Source organism: Xenia sp. Carnegie-2017, unplaced genomic scaffold (assembly GCF_021976095.1).
Source record: "Xenia sp. Carnegie-2017 unplaced genomic scaffold, XeniaSp_v1 HiC_scaffold_23, whole genome shotgun sequence".
NCBI classification, from domain to species: Eukaryota; Metazoa; Cnidaria; class Anthozoa; order Malacalcyonacea; family Xeniidae; genus Xenia; species Xenia sp. Carnegie-2017.
In genome coordinates this window covers 6033487-6056560 of record NW_025813486.1, presented here as the reverse complement: position 1 = coordinate 6056560, position 23074 = coordinate 6033487, and the positions used below count along the sequence as shown (strand labels likewise).

Sequence of the window (23074 nt, the reverse complement as noted above, 5' to 3'; positions counted from 1 at the left end):
TGAAATTTTAAAATATTCATGCTCGCCTGCGTCAAAGTCATAGATATAGTAGGTCTATATAGACCTACTATATCTATGGTCAAAGTTCACAAAAATTGCAAAAAGTTCATATTATATCTAATTTTTAAGATCGGAAGTTAACGGATTAACTCGGACATTTTCGGAAAACCTCGGACATTTTCGAAAACCCTCGGAAATATTCGAAAAACATCGGATTATCTTAAAATCGTTGTTGTTTTGAAAGAACTGTCGAGCTATGAAGATTTTTTTTCATTGAACTATAATTTATCTATACATTCTTTATGAAAATGATGAAAATACAAAAATACGTAATATTTAGAAAAGTTCACAAAAAGTTTACAAACTTTTAACATTCATAAAATGTTCATGAAGAGAGCAAAAAGTTCACAAATCTGTGAACAGTGTTCACGATTTGGCAACACTAATTCAGACAGTAAGCATGACAATGTTACCTCAGTTGGCTATCAGTCAAAATCGGTCAAACCAATTACACAGTAAGATAAAACCTTAAACGAACCAATTAAGCCCGCCGCACACTGGAGGAACTTGCCTACGCCAAGTGTCATTCGTGATACTTGGCGTAAGCACTTTCCTCTAGTGTGCGGTGCCGTTTGGAGCGCTTTTTGTCACGCGTGTCACTTGCATCTGATATTCAACATGTTGAATAATTTTTGCCACGAGTGATACTTTACTCCAAGTGTGCGGTGAACGAAAGCTTCTAGCTTACAGCTTCAATCTAATACGCATGCGTTGTGTGCACTCTGATACAAACATGGCGGCTGCAGCGTGCGAAACGTACGACTCAGACTCAGATTCATGCGAAGAAAATTCATATTCATCCGAAGATGAAGAGATATTGTTACTTCTTCTATTATTACGCCGGCGGCGAAGACGACTTAGGGCCAAAAAGCGAAAGATTTGGACGAAGAAGTGGATTTTACGTCGTGAGTCTCAAGGGGCATTCGCCAATCTTATTCGTGAGATCAATGTAGAAGACCCAGAAAAATTTAGGCAATATCATAGGGTTGAACGACGTTCGTTTGAGGAGATTTTAGGTATAGTGTCGCCACATATTGAGAAAAAGATACACAACTGCGAGCTTCGATTAATCCTTCTGAGCGTTTGTCAGTAACTTTACGCTTTCTTGCAACAGGTATGTCTAAACTTAAAAACAATTTAAGTATCCTTTCACCTTTTGACAAACCACAGACTTGCAGGGTATGACTTTCTGCTTTTGAGCAGATTTGTTACCTTTGAAAGGAGGAGTGGAAGGATTTTATGTCGCATTATTCATTCACTTGTTGAGTAGGTTTTCTAATGTGTTGATGGGTTCATTAATGCTAAAGTAGTGTTATAATGCATCCTATGAAGCAGCCAGGGTATAATGTATTGTTATTAAAACATGCCTAGGAGAATCTTTCAGAAGCTTGTCCTTCCAGTACCGAATAGGAGAAAGGACTATCTCTGGGATTGTAGAAGACACTTGCAAAGCATTGTATGCCATATTAAAAGAAGAATATTTGAAGGTTTATCTGAACATGTTTTATTTAATAAATGTGCAATGAACTGTTTGACTATACTTCAAGCCACATCATCATCTGTCAGTTTGACGACCACCTATTTTGATTAAATATAGTTGATTCTTCTCGTAAGGAATTATGTAGCGGAGGACTTGCTTAGTTGAATGGAGATGTGGGATAGTTGTTTGTCGAGGGAATGTGATATGATTGTATGGGCCGAAATTGGTTGTATTGCGGTTGTACCACCACTGCTTGTTGTGAATCCTGAGTTAGCATTTCAGTTTGAGCCTGGAATATAATATTGTTTATTTGATGTTGGGCCAGATGACGTGTTGCACTGTCCAAATCTGATAGTGCTTGAGATACATATTTTCCAAATGCATCATATTGTTTTGAAGTTTCATCAGGTTTGGGTTTCTTGTTTCTTTGAGAAATTGAATCAGAAAGATTTTTATCAAGGAATATTCGTGATCAGCTTGCCTCTTTTGTGTGTTAATTTGCCTGGATTTGAGTGGTTCTTTTGTTGACTTTACTATTTCAATTGTGTCAGTATCATTGTTTTCCCATGATTCATTTTCAATTGAGAAATTGTCATCTTCAATGCTGTCATCAAGCTCTACAGTGCTGAGATCTGATGTAGGTGTTGTACATGACACCTAAACAAAAAGATTGTTCATTTTTAGACTCCTTGCAAAGAAGATTGGTTGAAAATTGTTGGTGACTTTGAAAGCAAGTGGAACTACCCATGCTGCATAGGTGCCATAAATGGAAAACATATTAGTATCCAGCAACCTACTGCAAGTGGATCAGAGTTTTTTAATTACAAACATTACTTCAGTGTTATTCTCTTGGCCCTTGTTGATGCTAATTACAAGTTCATTTATGTGGATGTTGGAGCAGCAGGTCGTTCTGGGGATGCTGGAGTATTCAGAGATTCTGCATTGAAAAGGGCATTATCATCCAACATTTTAAATCTTCCCTCTCCACAAAATGTACAAGGGATAGCAACAAAAATACATTGTCACATTGTTGGCGATGATGCATTTCCCATGTCAACCAATCTGATGAAACCTTATCCTCATCGTAACTTAGAAAAAGGAAAGCGCATTTTTAACTACAGATTGTCAAGGGCACGCCGGGTAGTTGAAAATGCTTTTGGCATATTTGCACATAGATGGCGAGTGTTTTTAACCACTATCAAACTGACCCCAGACAGAATAACCGATATTATATTAGCTGCCTGTTGCTTGCACAATTACATGATCAACAAGAACAAAGCAACATATACCGTAGCAGTTGACCAAGAGAATGCAGATCACACAATATCACCTGGAACTTGGAGGAATGACCCAAACTTAACTGACATGCAGCGTACATTAGTGCATAATACATCTAGAGGTGCAAAAGTTCAACGTGAACTGCTAACAATTTATTTCAACAATGATGGAGCAGTGCCATGGCAAAACCGAATTGTTGATATGTCATAAATTTTAGTTACATATAAATATTTCAAGAGTATTTAAACCCAATGAAAAATGAATTTAACTGATTTATGCATGTCTTTGAGTGTAAAATTCCATACCGTATCCAAGTTGGAAACAGACGCCCTAAAAGCCACGTGGGGAGCTAAAAACTGTAATTTCTCCAACAGCCACGTTGACCGTTTCGTAGGATTTTTCCTAGCACTCCCACTTGCTGATGGTTTCTTGGCTTTCACGTAACTATTTCGTAATGCTTTCAATTTAGATTTTAACCATGCAACTGCAAAATAAGCGCTAATAATCACTAAGACATTTCACAGTTGAATCAACAAATTCAATTGAATTTGACTAACCAGTTTGACCCAATTTTTCAGCCAATTCTTCCAAAGCACGCTCTCTCATTTCTCTATTTTTAAACTCTGGTGACCTAACATCGTATAGGCATGGGTATTCAGGCCACAAATCAGCGATTTGGTCTTCCAAAATTGCTTCGGCAACAACTGCACTGGTAGAGCTGGGGCTTGCCGCCATGTGTGTTTTGTTGTATCAGAGTGCACACAACGCATGCGTATTAGATTGAAGCTGTAAGCTAGAAGCTTTCGTTCACCGCACACTTTGAGTAAAGTATCACTCGTGGCAAAAATTATTCAACATGTTGAATATCAGATGCAAGTGACACGCGTGACAAAAAGCGCTCCAAATGGCACCGCACACTAGAGGAAAGTGCTTACGCCAAGTATCACGAATGACACTTGGCGTAGGCAAGTTCCTCCAGTGTGCGGCGGGCTTTACACGAGAGCAATTAGACACCCTTATCGGTCCGGCCACTCCTCTTATTGATTGACATTATTCCAGATCGTCCACTGATCTGGCTATTGACAAATGGAATGGTTTTAATTAGCCGTTCTTGAACTCCATTATCGGTCGAACCAGTCGAGCCACCACGCTTATCGGTCAGTTAATATAATTCCAGATATGTTAAAATCTGGTGATCTGTTTGCTAACGTGATATTTACGTAAGATTTCAGATATAAAACAGAATTTTGACAGTGAAATTCAAACGATTATACATCAGAAATTTAATGATCGCAAAAAATTTTAATCGTTAAATTTGATAAGTAATTTCTGAACTATAAACATCGCGAGACTGATTTGACATACCCTAGATCCGCACTTGATTTAAATAATGTTAGAAAGACATTAAAAATCAGACATGTTATATGATACGTTTCAGAAATGAGCAGAAAATACATTGTACACAATGATATACTCACACTCCCTTGCAATGTGCGAAAATCGTCAGAAATTTAGTATTTTCAAAATATTATTAAAAAAATAACAAAAGTACACTACCGTTTCTCCAAAAATAGAAATACCAATGACGCTTCCATGTAAAATCATTACAAGTCATGTGCTTTCAGATTTATCGGTCGAGTGACAAAGGACCTGAGTTTCTATGATTTGAGCACGCGACCTTTAACGTGACAAGCAAAGTGTTGACATTCGGCAAGTGTATGATTCGTGCTACAGCAAACAGTGAGCATGAAGCACATTTTTGAAAACTTAAGCAGTTTTTAAAGTTTGATGTAAATTACTTAAATATGTATTACTTTTTGAATTATGTTTATTTTGTGACAACACATTTACCACGCTACACACATGTACACACCGTACCTCCTTTTATAGTTTTAAATTTCAATAGGCAACACTTATTTTAGATCGAAAATATAGTTAGAGTTTATGGAATGAAAAATATTGCCGAAAAATACTCATAAAAAATTGCAGCAGGCAACAATTATCCTTCACCCAAATCAAGGAAGTGCAACCAATGGTGCTAAAATTTCGTCGAACATTCGCTTTTGGAACAATCTACATGAAATATGGATATTATTCATATCAAACGAGCGACAGCGAGGGTGCACTCTAATCTCGACAGTGTAGATAAGCTAGAGAAGATTCGAGAACATTCGTAGTCTTCCATGAACTGTGTATAGTAAACAGACCAATGAGTTGCATAATCCAATATGATTTACACAAATTGTTCGTGATTTTTCTTCCACCCTTTGTATCAAATATTTTAAACAAATATCGGAATTAATATGCCCTTTTTTATTGCAGGCTAATAAACAAGACGATGAAAATTGGTGGTTGACATTTACTATGTTTTAAAATTTTAGCTATAATATTCAAACAAAATGTTTTCTTGCATATTAAACACGCCATTTCAATACTTTTATGAAATATATTATAAAATGGAATCTTCAGAATTTTTTACTCTCATGCTTGAAGTTTCATGGCATGCCCAATCCACATGGCTAGGCAGCTGCTGCGAAATTTTCATTCAACATCACCAACCTGTATTACCTACTGCAAGAATAGTAGACTTTGAAAATTATATCAACCATCGTGCATTTCAAAGTGCCTAAGTATTATGTTAAGGGCAATTAGCATAATAGAAATGGGAGTTGCGAATACTGTGATCATCATATTACATCATCTGTACTGGGGTGCACCAATGGAAATAGATTTATCTTTGGGCAGAGACCAATACAAAATATTGCCTAGGAATATAACTTTGTACAACTGATTATGTGAATAAAACAAACAGCAAACATTAAATGAAGCATACCAGGTACTGTATTCAATAGAGACATAATGCGATAGAGCATCAACGAACAAAACAGAAGATTGTGGTTCAGAAGATACAAGTATCTTCAATACAAGGGCAGCCAAAGCTTGATAAATAAAGGCGCTATGTTTATATATTAATATTGTACAATCTGTAATAATGATTGATTTCAATACAAAACAATACAGAAGCTTGCGCACATATGAATATTATTAGCCCCCCTTCCCCTGCTTAATTAAGTAACAAACCCAAAAGCAAATGCAACATCCCATAGTTGCCAGTAAAAATAAAGCACTTCAACGTCAGCAGTTTAGTTGATGATAACGTTGTAATGATCAGAAATGACAGTTTACTTCAAAAACCTCTGCAGAAGAGAGAAAACAGATGCAGTTAATATGTAAATTAAATCTACCGTTGTTAAAATAAAATAATTTGAAATAGTAAAACCATTTTTCACATTCTTATTTGTTTCTAAATTGTTTTTACAAACTCAATACTCAATTAACTGCGCAACCATGATCATTTAATGACAAACAACATTTCTTAATATAATCATTTATGCATCAAAAAGCCATCTTATTCACATAAAAGATATATTCTAGCATTTTGATAATATTGCAGTTTCCAAAGAGGTCAAAAAAAGCGGTGGAATCATTATGAATGCATTATACAAGATGAGATAAAATCATAAAGATGACACAAAAAGATGTAGAATTTTGGACATTGGAGATAAATTATTGTGTCTTTGTATGTACTACTTCATAAGAAGAAATGTGCTCAACGAGTCCCAGAGGAAGAATACATTTCCAATTGATTGTTTGTTTTTGCCAAAACAGACACTGCATATTTTTGGATATATATTGCAGTGCTTTGCTTGCAAATTGTGTTGTATGTATTGAAGAGCTATAAATCAATAATTCAGTAAAATTTATGAAATTAACATGGCATTGCATTGCATAAGTACTTTTTATTAAAGTTGCATCTTTATCATGTTATTCAAATACTTCTGTGTTTTGATGATAAGAATTATAAAAGTACTATAAAGTTTGTGTCCTGAAGGAAAAATTAAATATATGGTTTATTGTAATGCTAGTTTTTACTTTAATAAATTACATGTATAACACAGAACTCATTGCTTTCATCGAAAAGGTGTATAAGCATCCCCTTCTAGCTTGTTTAATGTCACAATGTGTACAACATCTTGAGTAAAAAACAGAAGACTTAACATAATTTTTCTGTTAGTTGCAACAATGCAAAGATAGAGCATAAATAAAGCTTTCTCTGTCCAGAGATATCCAAAGAAGAGAATTATTTTTCACAATAAAAATGAAAACTGGGAAAAGTTCATGAATTCATTTATTGAGCCGAGGTACGGCCAAGATTTTTCTAAATAAAACCTTCAAAATGCAGACAATATCTCTGCCAAGAGTCAAAATTTCAAATACTATCTGGGGTAGTACCAAATACTATCTTTGGTAGTACGCATGTCCCCAAACCACCCCTTTATAGTGGCTCACAAGTTCACGACTCAAAATGCCAAAGTCAGATAAGGAAATGGATCCACCCAGGGTAGCTATAAGATTAGGGTTGGGTCCAAGGAATGCAAAGATTGAGTTTTAAAACAGGGTAGGGGAAAAATTGAGTTTTAGAAGTTTAGGAATACATACACTAAGGATGGAACTAATGAAATGGATGAATTGAGATAAACATAGAAAAAACAAAAGATGCACTGCATCACTTACCTTTTTGAGCTGCTGACAAATTTCCCCGAATTAGGGAAACTGCTGATAAAATTGTTCCTGTAAGTAAAGCAGCAAAAAACATTTTATTGAATATTCAATGACTGAAAATGCCCTCGGCCATATTATTTAATCCCACAATCCTGTCAAAATCATATGAAGCAATGAAATGGCCAGATTCAGCATTTAATTTTGTTAAAATTTAAGAGCCACAGCCGATGTTTCTTTCAAATCCCTTAACACAAGGCAATCAATGTATTCTTGTTAAATGCATTACTATTAGACATATTTTCTGTTGTCACATACCCTAGTTTTGCACTTTCACAAATATGTTATAACTTATAAAAGATTAGTGATTGGCTTCTTCCAAGAAAGCAAATTCCAGTGACGCATTGCAATGACTCGTCCAAGTTAGAAAAATATTTGACCATATAAAGGATGCACTCTTCAGAGCACACTTCTGAGCACTCCTGCATCAACTATGCAGCTGTGTCTGAATTCCATGTCTATTGGCAATGCATAAAACCCAATGGCTGGGTCACTTGACTTGACAGAAAGGAGTTTCTTACTTTTTGCTTACGTAAGCAAATCCCTAAAATGAGCAATTTTTATAAAATAGACATGTTTCAACTTTTAACTGACTTAAGGCTCTTTTCCACTCATCGCAAAACGTACTCGCAAGCTCGCTGCGAGTGCCTGCGAGTTACTCGCAGCGAGCTGACAATGAATTGTAGCATAGTTAAATTAGTTGAACAAAATTTTTTGCTCAACTGATTTAACAGACTCGCAAGCTCGCAGCGAGAGCATTTTGCGATGAGGGGAAAAGAGCCCTTAATGATGCCATCAATGTATTGTAATAATCGAGGTAATTGAGACAGTACAACGGTGATGATATCCATAGTTAAGATGTTTGTATCTATTGTATTTAATATATACCTCACGTCGGCATGATTTCCCACAACAAATAACTTTACAAAAATACGAATGGTGCAAATTAAAAGAAACATTAGCCATAATGTCGTTTAAAGAAATATAAACAAACTTACTCTCTTATGTCAACAGCACGTAATAGATTTCAGAATGTCTATAATGAAACGTCTATTGCAGAATACTATTCTGTGAGCATTCTGATAAATACTCGTCGTGAACAGTCGTGAAGAGTTGCACTTGTGCATGTCTCTCCGCGCAATTGAACTAAATTAAATGGACACGAGAAAAACGAACTTTAGATTTGATTTGCCTTTGATGTTTTTTTTAATTCACCACTTTTAGTGCCTATAACGTCATTGAAAATGTTAACAATGTCAAAGTTCGGACGATAAATTAAGCTTCGTCTTACACAGTCTCGCAAGCAAATAGCGGCGAAGTGAAAACACTTAGAGCCTGATTATATAAGAAGGCGAGCTAGCCCGCTGGACGAGAAAGCTTTTATCGACATGATATATGGCTAACCGGCTGGGGAAACTACGGCGCGCGAAAAATCGCGTGTTTATAATAACAACACAAATCAATGAAAACATGAAAACAAGTCAAAATATTCATCTCATTTAGCTACTCTCGGCTACATTATTACACTTAACTTTTATATATATTGTAATGCGCTCTCATGTAATTATGTGTTCATGTAATGCTGTAGTTTATATACTGTCTGAGGCTATTCGCTATCCGGTCCAGCTCACCTCCACATAATCAAGCCCTTCGTTGTTGTGTTTTCAGACTTTAGTGCTCCTATAATCTTATTTTATCTTTCATAAACTGTCAAACAACAGTTTAATGACCGACCTTACTTGGTTCGCTTTTTTTCCCCCGGTTATTTGACACCAGCACTGGTATTTTCTCGCCTCTGTGCGTGAAAAAATATTGTGAAGAAGTTGATAAGGAAAAAAATTTGCCAAACGCAAGTAATTATCAACGATGTGCCATTGAATGATAATTTCAACATGATAACGGAAAACGACTTGAAAAAATTCCCTCAAGATGAATTGTGAGATATCTTGTCACTTATCATCCTTCAATGGAGTATCATAAATATAGTCTTGCTTAGTACATGTGTCTAATGCCTATTCCATGTTTGTAACTATGTACATTGCAAACGGTAAAAATTATTGATTGTTATAGCTGTCTTCAAGTAATTAAAAATAACGGCTAAGTAGCTACAACGGTTTTAGATGACACGTAGCTTATTAGGTAAAAAATTACATAAATTCAACTGTTGAAAAAACCTTCAATAATTTCTACACGAGTCCTCTCACTGTTTCTTTCAATGGAAACGCTGTTTCAAAATACAAAGATATAAAATAAGCGTGTTTAAACTAGTTCTTGGCAAAAGTAGAGAGAAAATAGACATTTCTACACAGGAAATGGTGTACATCATGTCTCGATAATCTTTAGTAAGTTAATGCTTTGCAAGAAAAGGTAAGCATCAAACCTAAGTACATTTTCCGTAAATGGACATCTCTATAGCGCTTAAGTTCATTTTTAGCGCGACGCGCGGCTCCAGCATTACGATAATTTTATGGGATTGTTTTGCGTATTTTTTCTAAGCATATTTGGATAATGGCTATGAATCCTTTTAAATGTTTCCCAATCCTTTCCTGAGCCACAATATCTTTTTACTTTTGCATCATAATGTACGAAGCTTTCTATTTCCGAACTTTGACTTTGCTTACACTTTTCATGACGTCATAGATACACGTACACGCTTCCGTAAAAGTGGTGAATTAAAGCGGAAAACGGATGACGGAAAATTACTTTTCACATTTAAGACTGAAAAGACGCGAAATAGCTAAGCCAGAGTGTGTGTGTTATTATGTCTTATAGTTTTCAACGACAGCTTGACTATAGTTTCTAAATACCATTCTAGCGCAAAATAACTAGTTTCCTACGACACGAAAAGCTTTGTTTTATGTTGAAATAAAGGCTGACACAGTATGTTGCTCACTGAGATTGTTAAGCTATCGGAAATTATAATATAAATTTGGTGCTGCCGTCAAAAGCAACAAATTTCAGTGTAGATTGTACATTTTAAAGTATGGCAAAAAAAGCAGATTATGTAAACCGTGCAGCCTGAGCGAAAAGTAATCCAATACATACCGCAGACAACCAGGTCTTGGATACTATCAAAAACCATGTCCAGCCGACAATTTACCGATTCCAGCCGACAATAATGTCCAGCCGTCACTTTCTTCGGAATTTGTTTTTTACCATCTTTTGGATATTATCGTTCTATGTTCCATCTATTTATGTCATTCTCTCTAAGTAAATGAATTATTACTTTGCTTTGCGGTTGAAAATTACTAGCATTTTATTACTTCCTAAAAACGACATTATTTGCGTGTAGTTATGAAAATTTTAATCCAGTAATGTAATCCTGTCGCTGTTGTGAAAGCACTAAGTGAAAGTAGTGAAATCCATCACGTAGTAAAATTTGAAATATTGGAGTGGCAGCACTGTACATAACAATCTAATTATAAAGCTATTTGCGCAGTTCAATTATCACATACAGACGTGATAGTTGGTTATGAAGTTTACCTTCTTGGAATGTTTGTCGGAAGTCTAAAAACTGTCATTAACAACAACGAGCATCTTTCGTGTTCAAGAAGCATAGCGTGAATAAAAACACGAAATATTTATCGTTGACAATCGTCTTCAATAAAAAACGGTGAGTTTGGATAACGTGTTCATTGATTGTAGACATATTACATTGATTCCTAGTAAAAGAAATCATTTTTGAGAATAAAAACGTGTCTATGACCAAACTAGCTAAATTGCCATCGGTTTTATTAGATAGCTTTTTGGATTTTGAAATCACATCTTGAGAAGAAATCTTCGAATACAAAAATATATTTGTTTGTCTTTGTATTTGAAGACTGTCGTTCATTTTTATTATAGTTCTCGATAGTTTTATTTTCACATCAACAACATTATCCGTTTTACAATAACTACCTTATCTCACAACATTTGTATTTTAACCTTCTACTCCTTTCCTTGTGAACGAGAAGAGTCAACTCAATTGTAGAGAGCTTTGCGTTTTAAGTCCCGAGCTTGTGACAAGTAAAGGTGAAAGGTTTATCAAAGATTAATCAACTGAATATTCTGGTTCATTTTTGTTTCGGATTCAATATTAAATATACAGTAACATATACCGATGTTAATGTTAGGCAATACATGATTGCCCTTCAGTGAAAGCATCCCGCTTCATACTGAAAAAAAAAATGAATCTTATACCGATGTTAACGTAGATTTTCATAAGCATTCCGCTTGCCAATATGACGATAAATATAAAGTTAAATAGTCGCAATGTTATTAAGAAACACAAAAAATAGCATTATGCTATATTTGTGTTATTCAGTAGCGTTCCAACTATTTAACTTTATATTACTCATTTTATAATGAAATTTTAATAAACTGGATTTTTTGATTGGTTTATATTTCATTGGGCTGTATGAAAACCATATAAGGATAATTGAATATGATAGTCTTTATCGAAAAAAACCTTAAAAAAGGCCCTGTAAGCTGCATCTCTATTTTATAAATAAATATTTCATCCAAGTATTGGAGTGTTTTTTTTCATTGTCGCTAGAAACTTCCGAAGAGATTGTGAGTACTTATATTTCACAGAGTTTCACAATTTTGACGATGAATGATGTAACTATAGAGGTTGTGTTTTTATACATTTTAAATAATCTTGAAGGATTTATGAGAATATTTGGAAATATTACTAAAAAATCAACACGATGAGAATATGGGACTATGAAACATTGAAATTATAATGAAATTACAACTCAATTTTAAACTTGCTTAATGCATTTATGATTTGTAGACATAATTCAAATGCAGTTCTCCTATTAGTTATTTTGACTTAGGCCCTGTTCACACGATACACAGAGCCTTAGGTATATACAGAAAAAATCAATGAAATCATTGGCGAATCAGCACATTTACAGATAAGTATAACAACCAAAAGTTATTTGAAAATTTCTTTTTCAAAAAAAAAAGAAAAAATAAAATAAAAAAGCATTTTGCTGACGTACTTAGCCATAAGAGTGCGGGGCGCTCGGTCAGTTATCGTAAAATTCCGGATTGCTGCTACCACCTAGCGAACCTTTCCTCTAAGTCTCACCAATTTATTCAGGTCACGAACCTGACCACCATTATAACGCTTTCTTAAATAATAAAATAGGGACTTTGTCGTGAGGACAAATTTGAAAATAATTCCAAACATAGAGAACATCCTAGTAAACGGTAAAAGTAATATAATAAGTTGATATTTCTTAAAAGAACTGTTTTAAGTAAAGAGCACTAACACAATAGTTCTAAATTAAACGACACGATGCATTTCGGCAGACTACTCCTCAGGTGTCAACGTCTGCTAAATGAAAATTTACAATCTACTGATATTTATAATGCCAAGAAAGGGTGTACGTCATCTCCATAAGGGGAGATGACGCTCAAAACAGGGATATATTAAAGACATAAACCTTTTGTCGGCAGAGGACGGGATTGGATAACTTAATTAAAACAGCCTCCATGACACGTAACTGAAAGAATGAACGGCATTTCTTAAGGATTCTAAAATTGTCGTCTGAATAAGAATCAGCAAAATCGGAGTTATTCAAGAGATGTTTACCTATCGCGGAGTCACATAAAACTAAATTACTTTTCGTACAATCACGTTTTGGTTGTTGTCTTGAGGGGATCGTTCCATTTCTGATTGAAGTTGTTACATGCTGTTTAATCCTATCACCCAACATTAGAGACGTTCTACCTACATAGCGAGCATCACACTCATATTTATATTCGTAAATTACATTGCTTAAAAGTGGTGCCGGTAGAGATTCTTTGTGGTAGGCGGTAGAATAGTTCTTTTCGAAAAGAGAAAGATAGCATGGCTCGCAAAAAACAAATTCTCCGTAATATTCTTCTTTTCTCTTTCAATATCATCACATCCATAAAAGTTTGATAAACACAGGGCACTTAGCTGGTCCAAAAGGCCTGTTCTGCTCATTTTTTGTGGATGAAAAAAGTTTATCAAGCATTTTTCCCGGATATCCATTTGAGAGAAATATCTTTTTCAATAGTTGAGATCACCCTCAATGAACTCCTTTGATGACAGTCTAAACTTTTGCTTTATTAAACACTTTACTAAAGAAATCTTTTCTCTATGTGAAGAAAAAGAGTTAAAGCGTGTGTACAAACCCGTAAAAGTTGCCTTGCGATGAATGCTTGTAAGGAATTGACCGTTGCGTACATGCACAAGAACATCCATAAACGCTAACTGACAATTTGTTTCATGTTCAGGCGTTTAATTTAAAGAAGGGTGAAAAGAACAGAGTTTATGTAAAAATAATTGGCGATTTTTGTTGTTACGAAAAAGGGAAAAGGTGTCGTCAACGTAACGTTTGTACCACAGCACTTCCGGAGGTTCAGAAGGGGCAAACATCTTACATTCATAATAGCCTACGAAAATATTAGCAAGTACTGGTCCAAGAGGAGAATCCAATGCCCTCCCATCAATTTGTTTGTACATGATATCACTAAAACTAAATTTAACTCCTTTAGTAGCCGCTATCATTAATTCATTAAAAGCCTCCTCGGACATGTGTGGTGCAGCCATGTCCGTGTGAAAAAGATTATCAATACAGATTTCGATGATTTTGATGGTTTATCATTATCAATACAGATTTCCATTCTTTTTCATTAATTTATATGCGTAATCTGCAATCTCGAAGTCTGCAATTAAAAATTGTTAATACTTCAGTTTACAATGATTTTTTTTCTTAGGAACTAATGTGATAACATATTAAGCAGAATTTTGAACATTAAGACGACAGTGTCTCATAAAGAAAATTGGATAAATCAAGAGAGTTCAAAAAACAAAACTCAATGGCGGATGATCAATATAAATGCTTAGTCGTTGAAAACCATTCCAATGTTAAAATCACTGTAAACTATTACAAAAGTTGGTCTCCTTTTTGCAAGTTACCGACTTCTTCAAAAACACTCCAACCAACAGAGAATCATTGCTATCGTCATAAGGAATCATACAAGTTTGAAATTTTTGCGCATATAGACAATAAAAATAAAGAAAAGCTTCTTGGACCCGAGAATTGCAACGATATCGAAGGGATAACTATATGTGAATCATTAACTTGTCAACGAAATACTGTATACGAAAATTGCAGAAAAATAATCGGTCGTCACATAAATCGAGAAAACGAATTTCCCGTAAAGTATGGAGCATCTACAAAACCCCTGACACATGACTCTCAAACAGAGAGAAACTTTTCATCAACAGTAGAAATCGATTTCAATCAAAGTAATTCAACCTGCACAAATAATGAACGTTTTGCGTCAAAAACACAGCGACGCTCAATTGCTGATAAAACAAGCCAAGAACAATTGACCAAAAAATCTATTCAATATTACTCCGAAGGATCATGGATCTCAAAGATGATCGTAACTTATTATTTAAACGAAAGAAAAGTCACAGAAGAAGTAAGTGGTAATGGAGAGAGTGAATATTTCTGCAAGCGCAACAAATGTCGAAGTGAGATTTAAAGTTATGCGTCCATTTTGGGGTGATGTCATGACGTACGACCGTTTTAACAAGACCTGGTTAAAACCATATACACCTCACATCTTCCGATACCAAAAGCAAAAATCGCACATTTACTCTTAGTGGTAATCTTTGTTGGGAGGCAGTCATGGGAGTCAGTAATGAGTATGGAGAAACAAAAGAAATGGGTTTTATCAACTGACGAAATTTATTGCCCTCAAAGAAATTCAACCTGCTCAAATAATGAAAATTTTGCGTCAAAGACCCAACAACACTCAATTCTCGACGATATAAGCCAAGAGCAGTTGACCAGAAAAACCATTCAATATTACTCCAAAGGTCCGTGGATCTCAAAGATGATTGTAACCTATTATTTAAACGAAAGAAAAGTTTCGGAAGAAGTAAGTGGTGATGGAGAGAGAGTGAATATTTCTGCAAGCGCAACAAATGTCGAAGTGAGATTTAAAGTTATGCGTCCATTTTGGGGCGACGTTATGAAGTACGACCGTTTTACAAATACCTGGTCGAAACCGTATACACCTCATATCTTCCGATACGAGAAAGCCACTGGTCGCAAATTTACTCTTAATGGTAATCTTTGGTGGGAGGCAGTTATGAGAGTAACTGATGAATACCACGAGGAAACAAATGAAATGGGCGAAGTTTAGAAAGGTGAAGAACTTTCTATAATCGATTAATAATTTACAATACGTAACGTACGTAAGCTTTACACATGTGTGCTATTGGCGTTTATCATTTGAATTCCAGCTAACAAATTCCCTGCAGATATCACTGAAAATAACATTTGTTGTGTTTTGAAGTATAGTACTTGCAGCCCCTAAATAATATTGTAACTATATATTGTAATATGAGTGTATTCTCCGATTGTGTACTGGCGATAACAATAAACTACTCGATCTTTATTATTTCTATTGCGTATTGTACTCCATTGTACTTGGAATCAATCATAAGCCGTAATGAAAAAGATACGTTCCTACACCTAGATAATTGTAAAGATAACACAGAATATAAAATAAGAATTAACCAAAATAGCTCAAATAGGGTTAACTGCAAAGTATTTTAAAATAGAGATATAACTGCTGTAACTGTTGTAACCGTCCTCTACTGAACGAAACTACATTTATATAGTTGAAATGACCTTGATTCTTCAACAAGTCTCATTAACGTTTTTTTGAATTTTGCAGATATCGCCAGCGGAAGCAATGATTGGGAAACGTTCTGTTAACATAGAACAAATAAGTGATTGCTGAACTAAGTGATAATTGACCTCACCTGAGATTGAGTGTAACTGTAAATACAACTTATAAATCATCATTATTCAAATGATAGAGACAGCAATGGCTTTCACATAATGATTTTTAAGAAAATAGTTTTCTTTGGACATTTATCTTATAAAAGTATGCTTTTGTATTTAATGTAATCATTAAATAGTAATTTTTGATTGCTCTTCGAAATTCTAATTTTTGATTATTCTTAGAAATTGTAATTTTTTATTGTTCTTAGAACTCATATGTTAAGGATATTTTACAGAAAAGCAACAGTTGGGAAAATTGTAAATTGGGGGGCTCATATTCATGCATGATTTGTTGTCTTGAATTCTTTTGCAATTCATTGTTTTTAACGAATTATATGACCTGAATATGTAAAAATCATACCCACCTTCTGATTATCAATCTTTCTAGCCCATGTCTTTAGCATGTATCATAATAAAATTATGGGTGTCTTACCCATAAATTTGCTTTGATGTAACCCTTTGTTGCATATTGGTTACAGTTAGAATAAATTATTTACAATTTCTTCAGGTCTAGTTGTGTTTGCGTGTATTCGGTAGATAGCTAATTTGAGCTAAGGGTATTTTCATCATCTAAGATTGCCAAACACAAAGTGAATGTTAAATTTTCAGTTAGTATTTTGTAGGTGTTTGTAAATGGAAGAGTATTTTTCGGGGGTTGTGGTAGCTTTAGCATCTGGAATTTAAAAATGGTAAAAACACAGGCTAAAAACTTGTGTTCTACACTATACTAATTACAGGAACTTGCTATATGATAAATTAGACAATATATTTATGCTATGTCACAAGTGAAAATTTAGTGTAGCAATATATTGATAAACATACTTTAGGCATTCAATCCAGTCGAACACGAATGTTTTATCCCCACCAGCATGCACCCACCCACCCCCCCCCCATCTTTAATCTTACGTCCCCAAACTCATGCGTGAGAAACATGAAATCCTACAAAAACAGCTTTAGTTTAAATTGAAATACTCAGCTAAGCAGGTGTCAAACAAAACCAAGCGTTGACAAAAGATTAAAAAATACAGTCACCGAAGTGAACAAACCATGTGAAATGAGCAGATAACTAAGCAGAAAGAGAAAAAAAAATTTTCAATCATTAATTAGTCTTTGTAAACGGAAAAAAGTTTTTCCGTTCATGCTTATTTTCACAGAAGGAACGTAAGGCATAATCAACTTATTAGTGATTATTTCATTGCCATTTTCAAACGTTGAACTTTATATGCGCCGAATGCATTAAAGACAAAAGAAAATGAGATAAAATTCCTCTAAAAGACTGCAAAAACCATAATTTGTACACGCACAAGATCATACATTAGAGTTGAAATGGCTTACATGTTGGCGTTGGAGTAAAAACAATGGAATACAATACTTCATTGGTATTCTCCATCTCTCATTAGTATTCTCTATGTAGAGAATACTAAAGAGATATTGTTTTTTTATTGTTCATTTTCTAACTAGTATTCCCTAAACAGCAAATACTAAGTAGGTTAAAGAATATTAATGATTGTCGTAACTCTACATTACACACCAGAACAACTAACAATGAGATGTAATTTAACTCGTTTCGAATGCATTTCGATGATGTAAATATATTATTGTTGCGCACAATTTTAAACCTGAAATAAGTCTTACGAAAAAATTGGAAAAAGTAATAATTGCTCACAAATTTAAAAGAAAACACATGTGTATTGCTTAAACTGAAACAACATACGTATTTCCACGTGTTCAATAACTTCTAAAGTATGTCGTGTATTCGCCGTACTAACACATGCTTCTTTCTTCTTATTTTCTTAATGTAAACATCAACCAAAAAAAGTTGTTCAAGTGCTTTTGAAACTGACATAACCAGAAAACTTGGCCTTTTGTAGCATCTAACTGATGTGCCTCAATGAGCAGTCTGAGATATTATTGTCTGTTCAAAACACTTTCTTAGAGGGTTGTTGGGCACGGAACTTTTTGAAAATCATGTGAAAATCTTTTACCTTTTATGTCAATGTAAGCTATTGTTCGCACATTGTTCGTGAATATTTTCTGAACGTGTTTAATTTAACAGGTTTCACAACTCAAATTCTCGTTGGAAAGCTTCACCATAAACACACCTATAATTTCTTTCCAGTTGAATATCACTTTATACACTTTACGTTGACTTTTCGTTATAGCAATCTGCCCTGTACATTTCTAGATACTCGTGCATTGGAAACAACCATTTTTGTCTTCATAAAATTTATATTGTTCAACATTTAAATTGTATGCTCATTCATTGCACGAAAACAAAAATCTTAGCAATTTTAGAAAACTTAGAACTACTTAAAGACATTAAATGCTACTTAATTTTTGCATTATAATTTGCTTTCTTAAGCCTAGTTTTCACTAGCGACATAAGCACAAGCGATTAAACAAAGCAAAGCATATTCTAGAGATTAAAGGAAATAAAAGAAAAAGGATTTTCTTTTCACTTTGTTTTTTCACTTATGCTTACGTCAATTTGCTGTGCTTATGCTGATGCATGTGTCATATGTGTCAGTCGCTTCATTGCCTTCTTTTGTATTCTCTTTTGTTTTGATGGTCCTTATGATTATGCTTATCTTGCTAGTAAAAAAAGGCTTTACACAAAAAAACAATTTTTGCAAACTAATAATCACTTGTATGAAAACATGCATGGGATCTTAAATTTAGTACTATAATAGAATCCTTCGTGGCTTTGGCCATGTTCTAAGACGCTTAGTGCATAATCAGCTGTGTCCTATGGGATTATGATACCCTCACATTAAATAAAAATTCCCATATAATTTTCGGGAATTTCTATCTAATGCTCAAGACTCTTAATTCCACAGAACACACGTGATCCTTCTCTAACCTTTACAAAGTGAATTATAGTTTGTTCAATTACAAATCGCTTAGCGTATGGCTTAAAGGCATTTTTCAACTCCCGAAGCGTAATGAGTTGCATAGCCATTGAAATTTTAATGTTTTAATTTCCTTTATACAAATTATAACATTGCAGTTTTGTGATACAGCCTGTAGATAACGTATTTAACAATTATTTAACAATGGGGCTACTGCAGTTTAGCGGACACCTTGAACGCTGACCCAAACCCTACCCTTATAATCCTAAGCAAAAACAAGCCCACGCTCCCCATACAAGCGCTTCGGGTGTCCGTTAAACTGTAGTCTTGCCAGCAATTGTTTAAATTATACTAACTCTATGAGTTTTCCTCCTATATGAAATATACGAGAATAAGAAGTAGCACCAAATACACGTTACACAATGAATGCTAATTATAAAGCTAATTTTACAGGACGTAGAAAAAATAAGACCTTCATAAATTGACCTATTGTGATTATTTCAAAACCAATGGGTTCATAAAAATTGCAAGCTATACGTTCATATATTGCATAACTCAGGTATTAACATGAAAGCTTTTCTGTCCTTGAAATGGAATGTAACTTCTTGACCAGGAAAAGAATTTAGGCACCAGCAGGATTAGAATCGTGGTCATGAAGGTGTTCCCTTTTTTGATAAGCCCGGTATACCGTTGCTAGAAGTGCAATAAGAATTGCGAAATGCAATTAACAACACACCTAGAAACTACCCAATCAGAAGACAACATACCTAGGAACTGGCCAATCAGAAGACAACATACCTAGGAACTGACCAATCAGAAGATATTAGTTTAAGCAACTTGTGACATATTTTAAAACTAACTCAACCTGAGAACGTGCCATACGACTCTGTACAACAGTACGTACAGAAAGAAAGGATAAAAGAAATCAAAACCTTTTGTCTGTGAAATACACCTTGAGTTTATTGAAACCATTTTCATTGAGGTAAATGTGTGTGATAAATGTTGGTTTTAACAGAGTATCTTTCTTCTATTGAAGTGGTAAATGAAAACGACACTGTGATCTTTATTCATGTAAAGTATGAGACCTTAGATTTAGAAACTAATTTTCGTTCCATTCTCGATTTTAGACATGAATATTTCTCTGTTAAAGACAAAATCGTCATCAAGTAAGGTTGAAAAACATCGATGTTTGTGGTTTATATTCACCACGATGATGGACTTGCATGACTGTAAAGAAAGTGATGCATAAAAAATTAAATAAACATTTTCATAGCAGTTTTCTCCCTTCATTTCAAAAATAGTTTCACTAAGAGGTTTTAAAAGTTTTTTTCATTTTAACTAAAAAAGGATTTGTGTTCTGGAGCTCATTATTAAAATTTGTGTATGAATTAGAAAACGTGAAGTTGTATCAGCGGTTATTAGCCTGTTATTGACATGCATTTGTGTCGGTTTTACTCGATTTATCTTCGGAAACCTCTTTGTGAATATACTGCTTTAAGTAGCTACGTATGCTTGCCGCGGACGTTGCCTTGCAGAAGGATAGATAGGATCATGTAGCTTAGATCGGAAATGCAAGTGACGTTTGGCCAAAGAATGGCAACTTCTACTTGGGATTAGTGGGTTCAAATGGTACCTTAGCGTAGAGGATGCAAATAGCATCTGTAAGAAGACCCTAGAAGACCGGATCTAGCGAGCAAGACCTATTGAAGACAAAGAAAAGATGGTTGTTCTGGTGTAAAGAAAAATATATCTTTCCCCTAGTACGGTAAAAGCATGCAGTCCTGGTAGTTAGCCAATTTCATGAACTGCTTTCTACAGGGACTATTAAGGCACTCTTGGATCCCCTATAATGCATGAGTAGTTCAACCCACCCCGGTTGGAGGTCACCCGTAGGTGCTACATGCACTAGGTTAAGTTACGTTAAGGGCATGATGGGTTACCTCCTTCAAGAGGCACTTCTTTTCAGGGCGGAATTTCGGTGTCATGCGCACGTAGAAAGTTTGGATAGCTCAGGCATGCGCTGTAGTTGCCGCGAGTAGTTGCTATGCTCAGATAACCAAAGTGTAGTTAGTACCTTTATTAATTTAAAGGACAAACACCAGTTTAGAGAGAAATTACTAAATAAAAATGTTTGGAAGAAACTTCCAATTCTTCTGTCGGTCATTTTCATACGACAAATTGAAACTTAAAAAGTGTTCTGTTTTTTTAAGTCATTTGCAGTTTAGGAGCGGCGTGGCAGTAATTATTGTAAATGTAAAAAGTGGTATGTTGTCTTCTTTTAAAGAGGACTTCTTTCCTGGGAATTTCAATACTTTTTGCCACAGCGCAAACGAGCAAAAAGTAAATGATTATTACACCAGGTAATGGTATGCGAAATGCCTTCATAAAGAACCTAAAAGCAAACATATGGATATGGATTAGATGTTAAAAAGCACACGTTTTACGAAATTCCTATCAAAAACAATTTTCTCGGTCAAAGTAGAAAATTGTCTAGATCAATGATAGATTTGTGTGTCGGTAAACTGTGGCGAATTCCGTGTTCATTAAAAATGGAGAATTTTAGAAAAATGACTATATACCTTCAAGACCATATTTTCATCATTAAAAGTGCATTTTAATGTTTCTCTTTTACTTTTTTGGCTCTTTGAATCACTTCAAAGGTATGTAAAGTTTATTGTTTGTAAGGGTTCCCCCGGGGCGCGGAATTTCGGCTAAAATCCCTAGTGGCTTTTTCCTGTTCAGTATTCTCCAAGATATTGTGACTTTGTGTTCAGTCTTGGTTTATACCGTTCAGGTTTTTCCATTAGGGATTTTTTACTTCGGTAAAGTCTAAAAAAACAGTGACTTTGGTAAGGGACTATAGGGGTACTTCATGTTATATACAATCATCAAAACTAAAGACAGAATTCATTTTGTAAAAGACGTTTTTAGAGAACGTGCTCCCGATAAAGTTGACATCAACATGAACCATTTTTAACCGTCTGACAATATTTGGAAGATAAAATTTCTGAATTATTTAATAAATCTATGATCTGTTTAATTTATTCTAAGCTGCTATAATTTACCCAAAATGTCGCCCATCTTTTTTGAGCCACATAGTGATGTTGGAATTGCTGCCGTAAAAACTGATGATTTCAAAAATTCTTAATTTTTTGCATGTTTGGACCCAAATGTTTCTTTAATTTCAAAAAATTTTCCATTGATACTACATCGTTTGAATTGTTTTTTTTTCACGCCCTATCTTTGGTGAGAATATGGTAATTGGTCATATAAACTTTAATGACTTCCGTGTTTGGATGGCCCAATATTATTTTAATAGATGGCCTGATTCTAATACGTGGGAGTTTTTGTATTTATGAAATTTTACGAATGAAAATGTTTTAAGCCCGAAATTTACAATAGCTTACGGGATATATTTTGCCTCAGGAATAGACAAAGTTGAAACAGATGTCAAATAAGTGCTGAAACGCCGTGGCCTCCCTTAAACCTTAGGCATAAAGTTATTCTTTCAATTTACCATCCACTATATGTTCTTGAAGTTGTCGAAAAAGTTATACGTCAGTATTCTAGAAACTCACAAAAACTCTAACCCTCAATGTGTGCAACACAAAAGTCTTGATCTTACTAGTCAATGCAAACTCATTTCATCATCAATCAGTGGTATAAAATTTTTGGTGAAATATTTCAAATCAATCAATCAGTGGAGTGAATACAAGGTCTTCCAGCAGTTATAAGATTATTTTGAAACTTTATTCAATGAATGTGGGTGTGAGAAAGTTTTTAGAATACAGGTGATACAAAGAGCGGTAGTTAATCTTACCTGTATACTCAATATTCATTTAATAAATCTTAAATATAAAGTATTTGCATGTTAGTTGCATGGATGCAGATACGAAATAATTGTTAGGATTACAGAATATGAAATAAAGAAAATATCATAGAAAATAATGAGAACTATGAAT

General features: G+C 34.5%; 1 protein-coding gene and 1 long non-coding RNA gene across 2 annotated transcripts; one reads left to right on the top strand and one right to left on the bottom strand.

The window, feature by feature from the left end:
• Positions 1-1101: 1101 nt before the first annotated feature.
• On the top strand, positions 1102-5277 carry LOC124449658. The gene is made up of 2 exons (XR_006949476.1): positions 1102-1174; positions 5141-5277. It is a non-coding gene; the product is annotated as an uncharacterized LOC124449658 (long non-coding RNA).
• LOC124449639 lies at positions 1830-3526 on the bottom strand. Its single transcript, XM_047000593.1, has 3 exons — positions 3376-3526; positions 3124-3302; positions 1830-2197 (listed from the first exon to the last, which is right to left on the bottom strand). Exons 1-3 carry the CDS (start codon positions 3422-3424, stop codon positions 1847-1849), a joined length of 579 nt encoding a protein of 192 aa, XP_046856549.1. The 5' UTR covers positions 3425-3526; the 3' UTR covers positions 1830-1846.
• Positions 5278-23074: the final 17797 nt, after the last annotated feature.